We start from the raw sequence: 14811 nt of genomic DNA on the forward strand, positions 1-14811 counted from the left end.
CTTCCCAAGGGAATTGGAAGAAAAACATCACCGCATAATTAAGTCCCAGAGCCAGGGGGATTATCAAAATCAACAAGTTGGGGGGATTCACCAGACCCCTCCACCCGGCTGAACTCAGGACTGGTCAAATGGGATAACTGAGAGAAACGGGCCCTCTCTGAAGGGGCCCAGGTGGTAGTGATGAGGTAGGGATGGCAATTTCTAGTTCAAAACACGAGGCCCAAGGCTCCCGTGAAGAGTTCACAGGAGCTTCTCTTTGTGTTTACAAGAGCAGGTCGCAGACAGAATGAAGAGGTAAACAGATGCCAGGAGTGTAAATGTGAAACAGATTGGGTAGAGCACACAGCAAGGAAAGGGGGAAGGACCATGAAGTGGGACGGATTAATTGGCAGAGGAGTTTAACAGACTAGTCCCAAAGGGGATTATACCACTGACTGGCAGGCTACTCCCCAAGGGACTTAGAACCCTGAAAGAGTTAACTAGAACAAGGTTCAGTGAGGTAGGGGGAAGGGAGAAGATGATGGAGGCCATGAAGCAGAGCATGGCATATTGACCCCAAAAAGGGGCTGAGCAAAGATGGTGGAGGTCATGAACAGACTTATGGGGAAACTTCCCCTCAGGAGTTTGACCTCATAATCTGGCTTTCTGGTGGGGACAAGAAGGGGGGTTTCCCAAGACCTCCACCAGAGTGGGACTGAAAGGCTGAGGAGATCCCATCAGGGGCAACTTCCTAGAATTTGATTTGGCCTTGGACAAAAGCTAAGATGGACACAAGCGCAGAGGAGGGACAGAGCTCTGGGGAGACAAAATCATGTAAGCAGAGTGGAGAGACATTAATAAATTAATTATATGAAACAGATGATATCATGTATAATGTGTCACAGTATTTGGACTATAGCATGTGTATAATAAATAAAGCAATGAGGAATCAGTTGTCTAGAACAAATGGATTATGTCATTTTTTCTCTGATTTATCCATGTAATCATGTAAACATGTTTAGCTAGGCTAAAAATTCTTGCCTCCTATTGCCAATGTTTCCTAGTACCCACAAAATATATTCATTTTTAACTCTTATTTTCTAGAATTTAGGCTGCCAAGAACAGTAAAAATTAAATACAAACCAAGCCTGGAAAACTTGATTCTATTTCAATAGTGATGAAAACAGAATAAAGCTGCATGTAGTTTTCTATGTTTCTATTGCTTTAAGTCCAACTGTCTACATTTTTTATATAATTATAAATTTTCCTTTAAGAAAAAAAATTTTTAGCCTAACCTCAGGTTTAAAATTCAAATCACACATTATTCAGGAAACTCAGAACTACAGTCCTAGTAACTTTAATTGAAGGATCTTTCATTACATGAACATGCGATAGTAGGCCAAATGACAGACTATGAAGTAAATTAGTAGAAAGGGGACTAACTTTAGTCAAACTCAAAGAACTCATTTAATACACAACAGAAAGTGATTCCCAGCTATGGGAAAAGCTGGACTTTTGTGTATTTCTAACAATATATTAGTGTGTTTTTGCTTAAATTCACAGTCATTGTACAAATATTTGTTTTTAAGACCTGGGACCTGGTGATACCAGAACAGACCATTGGGCCATCCAGTCTGACAGCCTGTCTTTGACAGCGACCAATGCTTAGATGTCTCGGAGCATAACGCAAACGTGGAACGTAATATGTATAAATAACTATGCCAATGCACCACGAAAAAAAGAGGGAAACTTATCCCATGCCCAGATGGTGATCGGAACATGAGGAAAATTAAGGCAAGACTCTCCCCAATCTTCATCCTCTGAAGATTCTCCCAAAAGATGCAGTCCAAGTTCAATCATACCCACTGACTGAGTCTAGGACTAAGACAGATGATCTGAAGTGGAGACTAACACATTGACAGGATAAGGAAAAAGTCATCTAAACCTACCAGGATTTTTCAAAGGCAGGAGGCAGCTGGATGATGCAATGGTGAGATCAGATGACCTGAATTCAAATGCAGCCTCGGACACTTACTAGCTGTGTAAAATCCTTAGCCCCAACTGCCTCCAAAAATAAAAGAGGAGTAACATGCTTATTAGAAATCATTTTATTCAGTTACAAAAAGGTTTCATAGAGAGCAGATGGAGGAAGAATGCAAATAGTCCCTATCTGATGCAAAGAAAGCTGGCTAAAGCTTTACAAAAACAATGGGATTTTCTGCCCAAATCATGTCGGGATAGATGAAGTTATTTTCTACAAAGCATAACTGAATTTTCATCTAAATCATGCTATGTTATAATGCTAGAAACAAATTCTCTCTCCACCTTCTCCCATCCCATTTTAGTATATCTACATCTATTTAGAGTCATAGAATAATAGAACAGGAGAACCGTAGGTCCTTTCTTCAGAAAGCAATGTACTTGAACCATTCCTTGACAAATAACTTATTATTTTTTAAATGGCCTTCGGAGAAGATAATTCTTTTGGTAATCCACCCAATTACTTAACTTTCACCGGGAGGAAATATTTTGTTATACCCAAACGGAATTCCCTCCTGCGATGCTTTCTTCTTGGTCTAAACTCAAGTGAGACTGAGAGCCGCAGGCCACTGGCCTCTGAATATTAAACACTGAACAACTATATTCTAGTCTTCATCCTTAAGCTCCTTCTCTAGGACAAGGAGCATGATAATACTCCATTGCTGAATATAAAAGAGAAATTAGCTCCAAATTCCCACATACCACATTTCAATCTGGAAGATAATTTCCAAAAAATGACATAGCCAAAATTTTCACCTTCCCATGCAGCACATCCCCACTTACCACTGTATCCAGACTCATCCAACTGCAGAATGATCTAGTCTTTTAATACCAATTCCCCAAAGTTTACCAAAGGAAATACATGAAAATGTGGGGAAAGTGTGTGTATGAGACGACCTTGCCTCAGGCAACCCCGTCCTTCAGAAAATCTCCAGGGTAGAGTGTACAGTCCGGTACTGTCCAAACCTGAGGCTCTGTTGCTGTTCCAAATAGCCCGACTGCATGTTCAGGCCTCAGGCTCGGGCCTGCACTTACCTTAAAAGAAGCAGGGCACAAACCGGAAATTCTGTGAGAGCCGCACTGCTCTAAGTGTATCCCAGCAACTATTCTTTCACAAAGGAGAACAGGAGCTCTACCGCAGCAAGCCCAGGGAACGGGGCAGGCCAGGCATCCTAGCGAAGCCACTTACTTTTGTTGCCCACCAAGGCCACCAGAGGCTGCGTCTCGGACTCCTCGTTCACCTTCTTCACCATACTGTGCCAATCTTCCAAATTCTCAAAGCTCTGGTAGTTGGTAATGTCATACACCAGGAGAATTCCCTGTGGCAAAAGAGTTTACAGCACGTTTACAAACTCTCAGGGGTCGGCAGCAAGGCGCGATAAAGCCACATTGTTCCTAACAGGACGCCACGGACAAAGGCCCAGGGGAGAAGTTGGTACTCTTACTTTAAACCGAATGGGGTCCGAGGCAGCCTCGGCCTCTGTACAATCCTCGGTGACTTTAAGTGCACAGAACGAGAGCGTTTTAGGGATTTCAGGGGTTCTCTGAGGGCCTGATGAGGGGCTCAAAGGCGAGCATGGTGAGGAACTTTCTCAAAGTCACAAAATATATAATCCAAGGATTCCACTATGGGTTTTACCAAAAGTACATCAAGATCATCCATTTAATAAGGTCTTAGAATGGTGCTTGAAAAATACAATCAAGTGAGTAAATCAGTCTGCAAAGCAATAAATGAATATATCCTTCATACAGTTAAATGCCAAAACTATCCACCAGACAAGCAACTACCAGCTGATGCTGTTTTAAGCATCTCCCAGGGCTGGAGAGTCAAAGTCTGTCTCATTCATCTATTTCCACGATTACATTTTCTATTGCTGCCACTTAAGACAATTTTTTTAAATCCACTATTTATGACAAACAACTCACTAGCTTCTTCCTCAGCAAGCCCACACACACACACACACACACACACACACACACACACACACACCCAACACCCCTCCCTTAACACATCCCATGCGTATGCAGGTGTGTCCTTCTATTTCCAACTCCCACCCAACTTGTAGCCAAATACTTAGCAGTGGTGCTTCGACTCAAAATGCAAATCTCCCTAACTGGTCTTCAGTGGCTCATGGTCTATTTTTTTATTTGTTGTTTTTCTTTTTGTTTTTTTAAGCAATATGTACATTCAATTTTCACTTCCCAATTTCATAACTATGTCTTTTGTTAACTTTAGTCAAATGTGTCAAGTGTGTCTTGAATTTCTACCATATGTGTCTATCTTGTTTTTGATGGACTTATTTATTTTACTAAGTTTCAAAAAAACCAATCCACAACATAGAATATTCTAACATATAATGAGCAAACTCTCTCAGTGATATAGACAGCAAAAACATATTAGTCTTCCAAAAAAATCCCTCCTTCTCCACATCAACTCCTAGGTTACAAATTGTAAACTTGGGGACTTCTTCCCAGTCCATCAACCTCTTCAACCGCTATGATCTGCACCAGCACTCTCTCAATCCCACAAAAGAACATTCGTTCCTTTGATCTCATCATCCACAAACATTTTAATTCCACAGTACATATATCTGCCTGAATTCCATTTCTCTAATCAGAGGATCACACACACAGAGCTTTCCAGGGATCATCTGGTTGAACGTTATCATTTCAGAGATGAGCAAACTGAGACCCAAGGAGTTTAAAGAGTTTTGCACAAGCTAATATAGATAATAGTTGTCAGTGGTGGTTTTTGCAGCCAGATCTTCCACCTCTACACCCGGAGCTCTTTCCACTGTCCTTCCTTTCTCTCTGTGTTCCATTCACCCCTACTAAACCTCTCCTTGTTCCTCAAAGCAACTTCCAATCATTCTATCCCTCCTTACCAGACCAGGCAATTCTTTTATTTCTCTTTTCATTCAACCTCTTGCCTCAAGTTCAGACCCTCAAATCCTCTTCCTTTATTTAACTAGTTTGACTTTACACCGCCCTTAGAATCAGGCCTGAATGCCCAAGCCCTCTGTGCACTGATTGTTCCCACAATCCGCCTTCTTCATTCTTGTTTGACTTCTGCAAAACTCCAGGAGATAAAGTCATAAAGGCGTCGCTGCCCTTAACCTTCCCCCTCACAGACTGGGGGGCAGTGGCTGTGCCCACATGTACGGACATGCACGGAATCCCTTGTGGGTAAGAGTGAAGTCCCTCAAATGCCTGTTCTCTGGGACCCCACGCCCACCCCTTCTTTCACCCTTCTCTACAAGTGTCCTCCAGCTTTGATCACACCTTCTGTTTTTCCCTTTAAATCTCAGAAAGGCAAACACCAGACTCCCAGCTCCTCCATTTGGGTTTTGATTTCACCCATCAATGTTCTGGGAATACCTTCAGGTTCTGCAAGGCAGAACACAAGTACTCCATCACCACCCCTTCTGATTTCTCAAATCACTTTATCCTTCTAGGTTTCTCTAACCTCTTAGTCTTACATTTTAAAGGTCCTACTCTGCTCAAATCTTTCTGGAATGACAATTTTTCATTAGATTTCTTGAGACTTATTTGTTTAAACTTAGTTTTGTTTTGTTTTTTGCTGAATTTGACATTCATCTAAAGAGTCTGCTTCCATTCTGGTCGCCATCTTGGCCAGAGAGTCTCCATCTCCCTGTGTCTCACCCTCCTCGTGGGAATACTTATGCGTGCAAATAGAGCTATATAGATTCTTTACTAAAATAAGTTCAACTACTTTCTTTGGGAAGATGAATTCTACATCTACATATCCAGCTCATCTCCAACTATATTTTTGACATCTATATCTGCATATACCATGGATATCCCAAAAGCAACATATTCAAAACAGAATCCCTCACCATCACTTTGCTATTTCTGTCAAGGGCACCACCATCCCGTCACCCAGGTTATAAACAATTATCATCTTTTGCCTCACTTGTCTCTCACGTATTACAAGACCAAGTGCCAAGTAGCATGGATCCTACCTCCTCAAGAGAGCCATTCCTTCCTTCTAGTCACAAGCATCCTTGGCACTTCTCCCCTCAGCGATTGCAACAGTCTCAGAACTGATTTCTCTGCATCCTCTACAATCGATAATTCGTACAAATTTACATTAAGCATGTTTTTTGTACAGATTGTGAATTTATTATGCAAGTATCAGGTTATATTGTTGTTGTTCAGGCCATTATTCAGTCACATCTGACTCATCATGACCCCATGAACCAGAACGTGCCAGGTCCTTCTATCTTCCACTATTTCTTGAATCTGTCCAAGTTCACGTTCATCGTTTCCATCACACTGTCCAATCCAGCTTCTGCCATGCTCTTTTCCCAATATCAGGGTCTTTTCCAAGGAGTTCCATTTTCTCAAAGTATTTCAGCTTCAGGGTCTGGCTATCCACTGAATATCCTGAATTAATTTCTCTAAATACTGGCTGATTTGATCTCATTCCGATCCAGGGGACTCTTAAAAGTCTTCTCCAGCCCCACAACTCAAGTGTGTTGATTCTTCAGTTCTCAGCTTTCCTTGTGGTCCAGCTCTCAGAGCCATACTTGGCTCCTGGAAAACCCATAGCTTTGACCATACGGATCTTTGTTGGCAAAGTGATGTCTCTGCTTTTTCATCTGCTGTCCAGATTTGCCGTAGCTTTTCTTCCAAAGAACAAGTTCATGTGGCAATCACCATCTACAGTGTTCCCTGTGCCCAAGAATATAAAATCTGACACTGCTTCCATTTGTTCTCCCACTACCTGCCAGAAGTAACAGGCCAGTTGCCAAGTTCTTGGAGTTTTTTATGTTAAGCTTCCAGCCAGATTTTATACTCTCTTCTTTCACCCTCCTCAAGGTTTCTTAACTCCCTTTCACTTTCTGCCTTCAGAGTAGTATCACTTGCATACCTGAGATTGCTGCAACCTAGATTCCAGCTTTTGATTCACTCAGCCTGATATTTTGCATGAAGTACTCTAATACAAGCTGAATAAATAAGGTGACAACATACAGCCCGTCATACACACTTTCCAAACTTCACCTAAGCAGCTGTTCCATGTTCAGGTTTAATTCTTGCCTCCTAGTGGGCAGAAAGGTTCTTTGAGGACTTGCCATATTTTGTTGTGATCCACAGAGTCAAAGCCTTTAATGTAGCCAATGAAGTAGAAGCAGACATTTTTCTCGAACTCCCTTGCATTCTCAGCAAATGTTGGCAATTTGGTCTCTAGTTCCTCTGCCTCGACCAGCTCTTCTGTCAATTCTCAGTTCAACATATTCTTGGAGCCTGTATTGCAGAGTCTTAAGCACAACCTTGCTGTCCTGAAAAAAATGAGCAATCTGAACATTCCCTGGCATTTCTCTCTCTTCTTTAGGTTTGGGGGTTTACAAACTTGCTGGCTTATTGAGTGCAACATTTCAACAGCATCATCTGCTAGAAGTGTAATAGCTCAGCTGGAATTCCATCGCCTCTATGAGCCTTACTGTTAGGAAGCTTTCCCAAGGCCCTCTTGAATTCATTCTCTAGACACTTTAACATATTTAACACCTATCAATCTACCTGCCATCTGGGGGTGGGAGTAGGAGGAAGGAGAGGAAAAATTGGAACAGAAGGTTTTGCAAGGGTCAATGCTGAAAAATTACCTATGCATATATCTTGTAAATAAAAAGCTATAATTAAAAAAAAAAAAAAAAAGAATTCATTCTCCAGAATGTCTGGCTCTGGATTGGTAACCACATCATCATGGTTACCAGGGATGTTAAGCTCTTTCTTGTATAGTCCTTCTATATATTCTGGCCACCTCCTCTTATTCTCTGCTGTTTCAGTTAAGTCCCTACCATCTCTTTTCAGGCCCATCTTTTATTGAAACATTTCTTTGACGTCTAATTTTCTACAAGAGATCTGTCCATCCCACTTCACTGTTTTTTTCTATTTCTTTATATTGTCTTAAAAAAAAAAAACCTTTTCTCTTTTCTTTTCTCTATAGACACACATATAACTGCAAAAGTTATGTAAACACACACACACACACACACACACACATCTCAAAAGTGATTTTCCTAAAATATAAGTCTGACCATGTCATTCCTCTGTTCAATAAATGCCCACGGCTCCCTACTGTCTTAATGATCAAGGATATATTCCCTGTTTGGTATGCTGAATGCAGCACTTCATAACCTGGTTTCAATATAATGTTTAATTCTTATATTAATCTACTTCTCATACTCAATAATCCAGCCAAATTAGCCTTGTCCTGTTATTTATACATGGCATCTTTTTTTCGTTTTCATGTTTCTGCACTAGTCATGTCTCAAGCTTGGAATAAATTCTCTCCTTACCCCCCCCATTTCTTAAAATCCCTGATTTCTTTCAAAACTCAGGTAAGGTGGGGCAGTTGATGGCGCAGTGGATAGAGCACCAGCCCTGAAGTCAGGAGGACCTGAGTTCAAATCTGACCCCAGACACTTAAGACTTCCTAGCTGTATGACCTGGGCAAGTCACTTAACCCCCATTGCCTCAGCAAAAAAAAAAAAAAAAAAAAAAAAAAAACCCTCAGGTAAGGTACTACTTTTTCTACAAACCTGTTCTTAATAGTCCCAGCTGCCAGAGCTTTTGACAAAAAAAAAAATAATCTTGCACTTACTTTAAGCATACATACATATATGTATATGTACTCATACATACTTTGTATATATAAAGATATACATTCATATCTACACACACAAAATCTCCCCAGATGAATTGTAAAGTCCTTATGGGCAGAGATTATTTCACTTTTAACTTTGTTTTCCCACAACCCACACAGGGCCTGACACAGGGCCTGACACAGGGCCTGACACATGACAAGAGCTTGCTCCATACTAATTGTCAGGCAGACTGATTCCCAGTCAGGCTTCAGCCTGGCTCCCTGGCTGGCCACCCACCCTCCTCTCCCAGTTCATGCTCCAGCCTCATGGGGCTATTCCCCACTCAGGAGACATTCCCAACCCCCACCTCCTTTGGACAGGCCGTCACTCACACCTACTCAAGAGGGACTTGGAACCTCTCGCTGCTGTCAGGATCAACACAAAAACATCCTTGCAAGATGTCTTTCCTGAAGCCCCCGCTGGCCTCCAATCCTTTTGTAAGTCACAGAGTTATAGATCAACAGTTGGAAGGGACCACAGAAGCTTTCTAGTCCAACTCCCTCCCCCTCAATAAGTCAAAGACTCAGGGAGGGGAAGGGACTTGAATGCCACAAAGGTAGCACATGCGCCGCGGCCTCACAGTGACTCCAAGAACAGCCTCATGTGGTCGAGGGCAAAGATTATTTTGTTTTTTATTTGGCATCCCCTGAACACAGCACATTTCCTGGAACATGGGAACACTTCATAAGTGCTTATTGATTGAGGGACAAATCAATGAAAAATCCAAGAAGAAAAATAACTGGAACAGAGATTCCCTATTCTAGAAGAACTGCTAGAATAGCTGCCTCAAGTGTTGCATTTGTTGATGGAACTGGTTTTGCTTAACTATTTTTCTCTGTGGGGAGCAGGGGATCTTGTGAATTATCTGTAGTGAAGAAAAACAAAAAGCATCGGTAAAATTTTCAAGAAAAAAAAATTATCTTCAGGTCTCAACTCCAAAGCAGTTTTTTCAATACAAACTCTTAAGGTTGATATTGAATGACTGGGCACCATATTTGAGACACAACTTACTAACAAAGACAAATCTACCTAGTAATCACTAAGTAGACAATTTATAAAACTTTGCACTATACTTTGAAGTAATGCAACTCTTCTATATTGTTTTTTTTGCCCATGTGAAAATAACTCCCGGTCAGAATAAGATAACACTTGAGTAAGAAAAATGAATCTGTCCATTATGATCACAATTTCCAGATAAGAGATATTCCCCAAAATCTTGGGGTACAATCTGGTACCCAAAAGCACTTAACAAGTAACCCTGCTTCCCCAGTTTTATGGCAGTATTTGTTAATCCACTCTGAGTTGAAAGAGGTTACTCCAAAGTGCCAAAGTTCAATCTCTTTGGGCAAAAAGCGTGGAGAGGGGAGAAAACCAAAGCATTGTAAGGATTCCCATGATTAGAGTTAGAGGGTAACTATAAGTCATCTAACTCAACCCATTCATTTTACAACGAAAGAAACCAAGGGCCAGAAAGATCAATTCATTAAGGTCACAAGTAATAACTAACAAATCTAGAACTAACTTAAAACCCAGGTAGTACCCTGATTAAAAATCCCAGGCTCTTTCTACTGCAAGAAGGGAAACAATAAGTTTTCACTGAAGGTTCCAATTAATTTTCCTGCTCGACACTTCAATGTAGATGATTTCTCCATTTGTATTCCCAACACTAATCACAATAGTTGGCATACAAGAAGTGCTTAATAAATGCTTATTAAGTGATCAATTGGTGACTTCACTAATATACCTCTTACAATAGAAAGCAACATTCATTCAAGATTTCTGCACTAACAACATTCAAAAATACTCTAATTAATATGGCCACGATGACTGCTATCTCTATAAGGCCTGGCTGAGAATAATTTAATATTCAGAATATTCCTTCTCCAAACTTTTTTCAGATTAATCGTGAATGTTAGAAACTGAAACTGCTGCAGCTAAGAGGATACAGCTGGAATTGAAAGCAGTGAAATACACACAACACTGTAAGCTTCAGAAGGGATCTATAAGAAGCAATAGAGGACCCTCAAGTGTGAGACACTGCAGGGGAGGCAGTGCTGTCTACTTATTTTATTGGAAAGTAAGAAACCAGCTTTTTCTCCTCCTGACTCCTAAGTCTGGCTATCATCACTCCTCCTTTTATTGCTTACCTGTACTCTTGATAAGGATAAATGAGAACATCTATGAACAAGAAATGAATCTGAATGTGACCAAATCATATCATCACACTAATTTCAAAAATGTTTCTCTAGGCCTGGAGAGACTTACATGAACTGATGCTAAGTGAAGCAAGCAAAGCTAAGAGAGTACGGAGTAACAAGATCATGTGATGATCAAATCTGATGTACGCAGCTCTTTTCAAAAGCAAGGTAATTCAGGCCAGTTCCCATGGTCTTGTGAAGGAGAGAGCCACCTCCCCCCAGAGAAAGCACTGTGGGAAGTGAGTGTGGATCACAACATAGTATTTTCATTCTTGTGGGTGTTATTGTTTGCTTGCTTGTTTTTTTCTTTCTCATTTTTTTCCCTTTTGATCTAATTTTTCTTGTGCAGCATGATATTTGTGGAAATATGTTTAGAAGAACTGCACATGTTTAACCTATATTGGATTACCTGCTTTGGAGGAGAGAAGGGAGGTGATAAGGAAGGGAAAAAAATTTGCAATACAAGATTTTGCAAGGGTGAATGTTGAAAACTATCTGCATCTATTTTGAAAAATAAAAAGTAATTATTACTTTGAAAAAAAATTTCTATAAGTCAAATATCACTAATAATGCCAGCTCTCATAATTTTCCAGATGTTTTTAGCATCACATACATATACATGTGTATACACAGACATACATAATATATATATTATAAAATAGGAATTGAAAGGATAGAGGAGGAGAGATAGTACTCTTTATATTTAAAAGTGTATTTATGTTATAAAAGAAATCTCTTGAAAGCAGAGACATAAGCCACTGTACTACAAATAAAAATAATTATATCTCATTTTCTTACTTATCTCAATACTTAAATTTTAATAACTGAAAACTGCATTAAGATTTTGGGGACTTTCTGTATGCCTATTTTCCAAAATTATTAATAAAGTTTCCTCAGAACTCAAATTCTGAGGCTCTGATACAATGATGATGAACAGCACTTCACAGGAGATTATGAATACTCCTATTACAGGAAATTCTGAATCACAACAGAGTACACACACACACACACACACACTACCCTTATAAACAAAGAATCAGATTCTTTCCTTCATGGAATATAGAGCTCAAAGGACCCTCAGAGATCACCTACCCCATTTTAAAGATGAAGAAACTGAGCCCCAGGGAGTATAAGTCCCATTAAGAGTTAAATGATATGAAGAGATGTTTAAATCAGATTTTCTGACTCTGAACTCAGCACTCACCAAAATTGTACAACCAGTAAGTAGCAATGCAAGAACTCTAACACAATTCGATCATTATTTTGGGAACCAACACATAGGATAAGAAGAAACTATTTTATTTCCTCTATAATATGTCATAGATGATAAAAGTGCTGGAGATTTCGTCTGAAATTCAAAGAGTGAAAGAAAAATGGGAAAATTCTACCAATATGTCAATTAGTACTTACGAGGTGTCTACAGTTATACCAAATACCATGCATCCATACTCTGCCAAAAAATAATTATTTGAAGCAATGTAACTAAATAGAGCTCAACCCAAAGTACAATTTTAAGTGGATTCTAGATCTTAAGTGGAAGAAAATGTATGAAGTTTAATTTTCATATAAAGTTACATGTCTTTAAAAACAATAAACACCTTTATGATTTTTAATATCTCTACTTATAATAAAAGGGTTGTGATCTTTATAGATGAGCAAATGTTGCTGAAAATTGATTTATTTTTTATTTTTAACACAATATTAACAAAATTTTTTTTTCCTCATAGTTCTATGCTAACCACTTAAGATCTACAAGCAGACAAATTAAATTATAGATTTTGAGCTGGAAGGGATCTTAGGAATCAGCTAGTCCAAGTGTCTTATTTTTCAATTGAGTCTCATTTCTCAAATATATACAGAGTACCAAACTGAGTCAAATGTATAAAAATGAAAGCTATTCTCCAATTGATAAATGATCAAGGAATATAAACAGGGAGTTGTCAGAAGATATCAAAACTATCTACAGCCATATGAAAAAGCATTCTAAATCACTATTAATTAGAAAAGTGCAAACTGAAGCAACTATCACACACCTATCAGACATGACAAAGGCCGAAGAAGAGGAGGGAAAAATGAACGCTCTAATGAATAATTAGTGAGATGGTAAAGAGGTTCAGCCATTCTGGAGAACAATTTGGAACTAGCCCCCAGAGGCTGTGAAACTGTATAATGCTCCTGGTGGGTGTAAAGCCCATCTGCACAATAATATTTATAGCAACTGTTTTTGTGGTAGCAAAGAATGAGAAGTCGAGGATTCTCAACCGCTGAAAAATGGTTGAACAGCTTGTGGCACATGACTACGACAGAATGTTACTGTGCTAGAAGAAATGACAGAGGCTGGGTTTCAGAAAAACCTGGCAAGATCCGTATGAGCTGACATAAAGAGAAATGAAAAGAGCCAGAAAATGGTGCCAAAAAATCACAATGTTGTAATGATGATCAACCATGAAAGACTTGGCTAGTCTTGAGCAATAGTGATCCAAAGTGATCCAGAAATTCTCATGATGAACAAATCTAATCGTCTGGTGTCAGGAAAAGCATGCTGACAATGAAAGGTAAAGAAGAATGGATAGACTGTTTTAAAAGTAAGATGATTCCTCCTCCATGTAATTCTTCAAACAGAAAATGGATGGCCAATCAATCAACAGGCATCTAGCATCCACTATGTATTAGGTTCTGAGAACACAAATGGAATACGCTTGCTAGACAATAACAATGATCATGACAACATTAACTACCAGTTCTACAGCTTCTTAAGGTTTTCAAATCACTGAACTTCTGTTACCTCAACTCGGAGGAGCAGTGGCCAGTGGAAGGCCTGCAGGCCTGAAGAAGGCTCCTCTTCCTGGGCCAACAGCTGGTCTCAGGCCCTTCCCAGCTGTGTGACCCTGTACCAGTCAGTCCATTCCACTGCCCCCAGTTCCTCACTAATAAAATGGGCTGGCAAACCACTCCAGTGTCCTCGCCAAGAAAGCCTCAAGTGGGGTCACAAAGAGTCACACACGACTGAAAACCACAGAATGACAACAAATGTGACAGCAGGGATTTTCTTTGACAGGCATGTACTCAATGATGCAAACCAAGAGGTCCTTTCCAGTTCTGAAATTCTATGATGGTGTTAAGGTGGTACCTAAATATGACATGTTTGATCCACCTTAGCTTGCAAGCTTTTCAGAAAAGTAGGTCCTTTATATGGGAACCTTTATCCCAAGTTCCATAATACTCAACCACTCAAGAAAAATAGCAAAATGATTTTTCAATAACATTCCAAATAGGAGGACAAAAGATGCTAAGAGAAGTCTAAATACAGAACTACTAACATGACTGATGCACAGACATCCAAAATAATTCGGTAAAATGGGTAAAAATAGTTTTTTAAATTAAGACATGGCTTTAAAGCCAGATTTCACTTTGCAACAGCATTTTGCAAGTCCTCAGTCCATGAAGAATAATATGCTAGATCTACCTGTGTATGTGGAAATTCAAATTGCTTCCAACTTCAGATAACAAAATTGTTTTTTACACAGTGGTTCTTAAAAGTCCAAAGTAGGACTGTCCTACCTTAGAGAACCGCTTCAAAAAAAAATTATGTGAAGATTGCTGGTAATTAAAGGCTTTATTCCAAGAAAATATCAACATCTTATAATATCATTATATGAATTGAAAAATATATAATTGAATTCAAGAAAATCGAATAAGGGAAAAAAAGAAGGGAGAGGAAAAAGCTTATTTAAATAATTTAATAACTGAATAAAAGATCATTTTTATTAATCATTTTTGTTCAAGATAAATTCAACATAAAGCTACTGTAAGAGGTACAGTGTACAGTCCAATAGTTAGCCATATTTCTAAGTACTTAGATTTAAAGCAATTTGGCCAAACACAAGAGAGATCATTTTTCAGATTGCATGAAGTAAACACATAAA

General features: G+C 39.3%; 1 protein-coding gene across 3 annotated transcripts in view; it reads right to left on the reverse strand.

Annotated features, from left to right (window-relative positions):
• The window catches only part of RAB28 (RAB28, member RAS oncogene family), an 89217-nt gene that overhangs the window by 62208 nt on the left and 12198 nt on the right, over positions 1–14811 (reverse strand). For all 3 annotated transcript variants that reach the window (XM_031943313.1, XM_031943314.1, XM_031943315.1), the window contains exon 4: positions 3209–3338. In XM_031943313.1, coding sequence (XP_031799173.1) covers positions 3209–3338 — 130 coding nt within the window. The remainder of the gene's footprint in view (positions 1–3208; positions 3339–14811) is intronic.

Source organism: Sarcophilus harrisii, chromosome 6, assembly GCF_902635505.1.
Source record: "Sarcophilus harrisii chromosome 6, mSarHar1.11, whole genome shotgun sequence".
Lineage (NCBI taxonomy): Eukaryota > Metazoa > Chordata > Mammalia > Dasyuromorphia > Dasyuridae > Sarcophilus > Sarcophilus harrisii.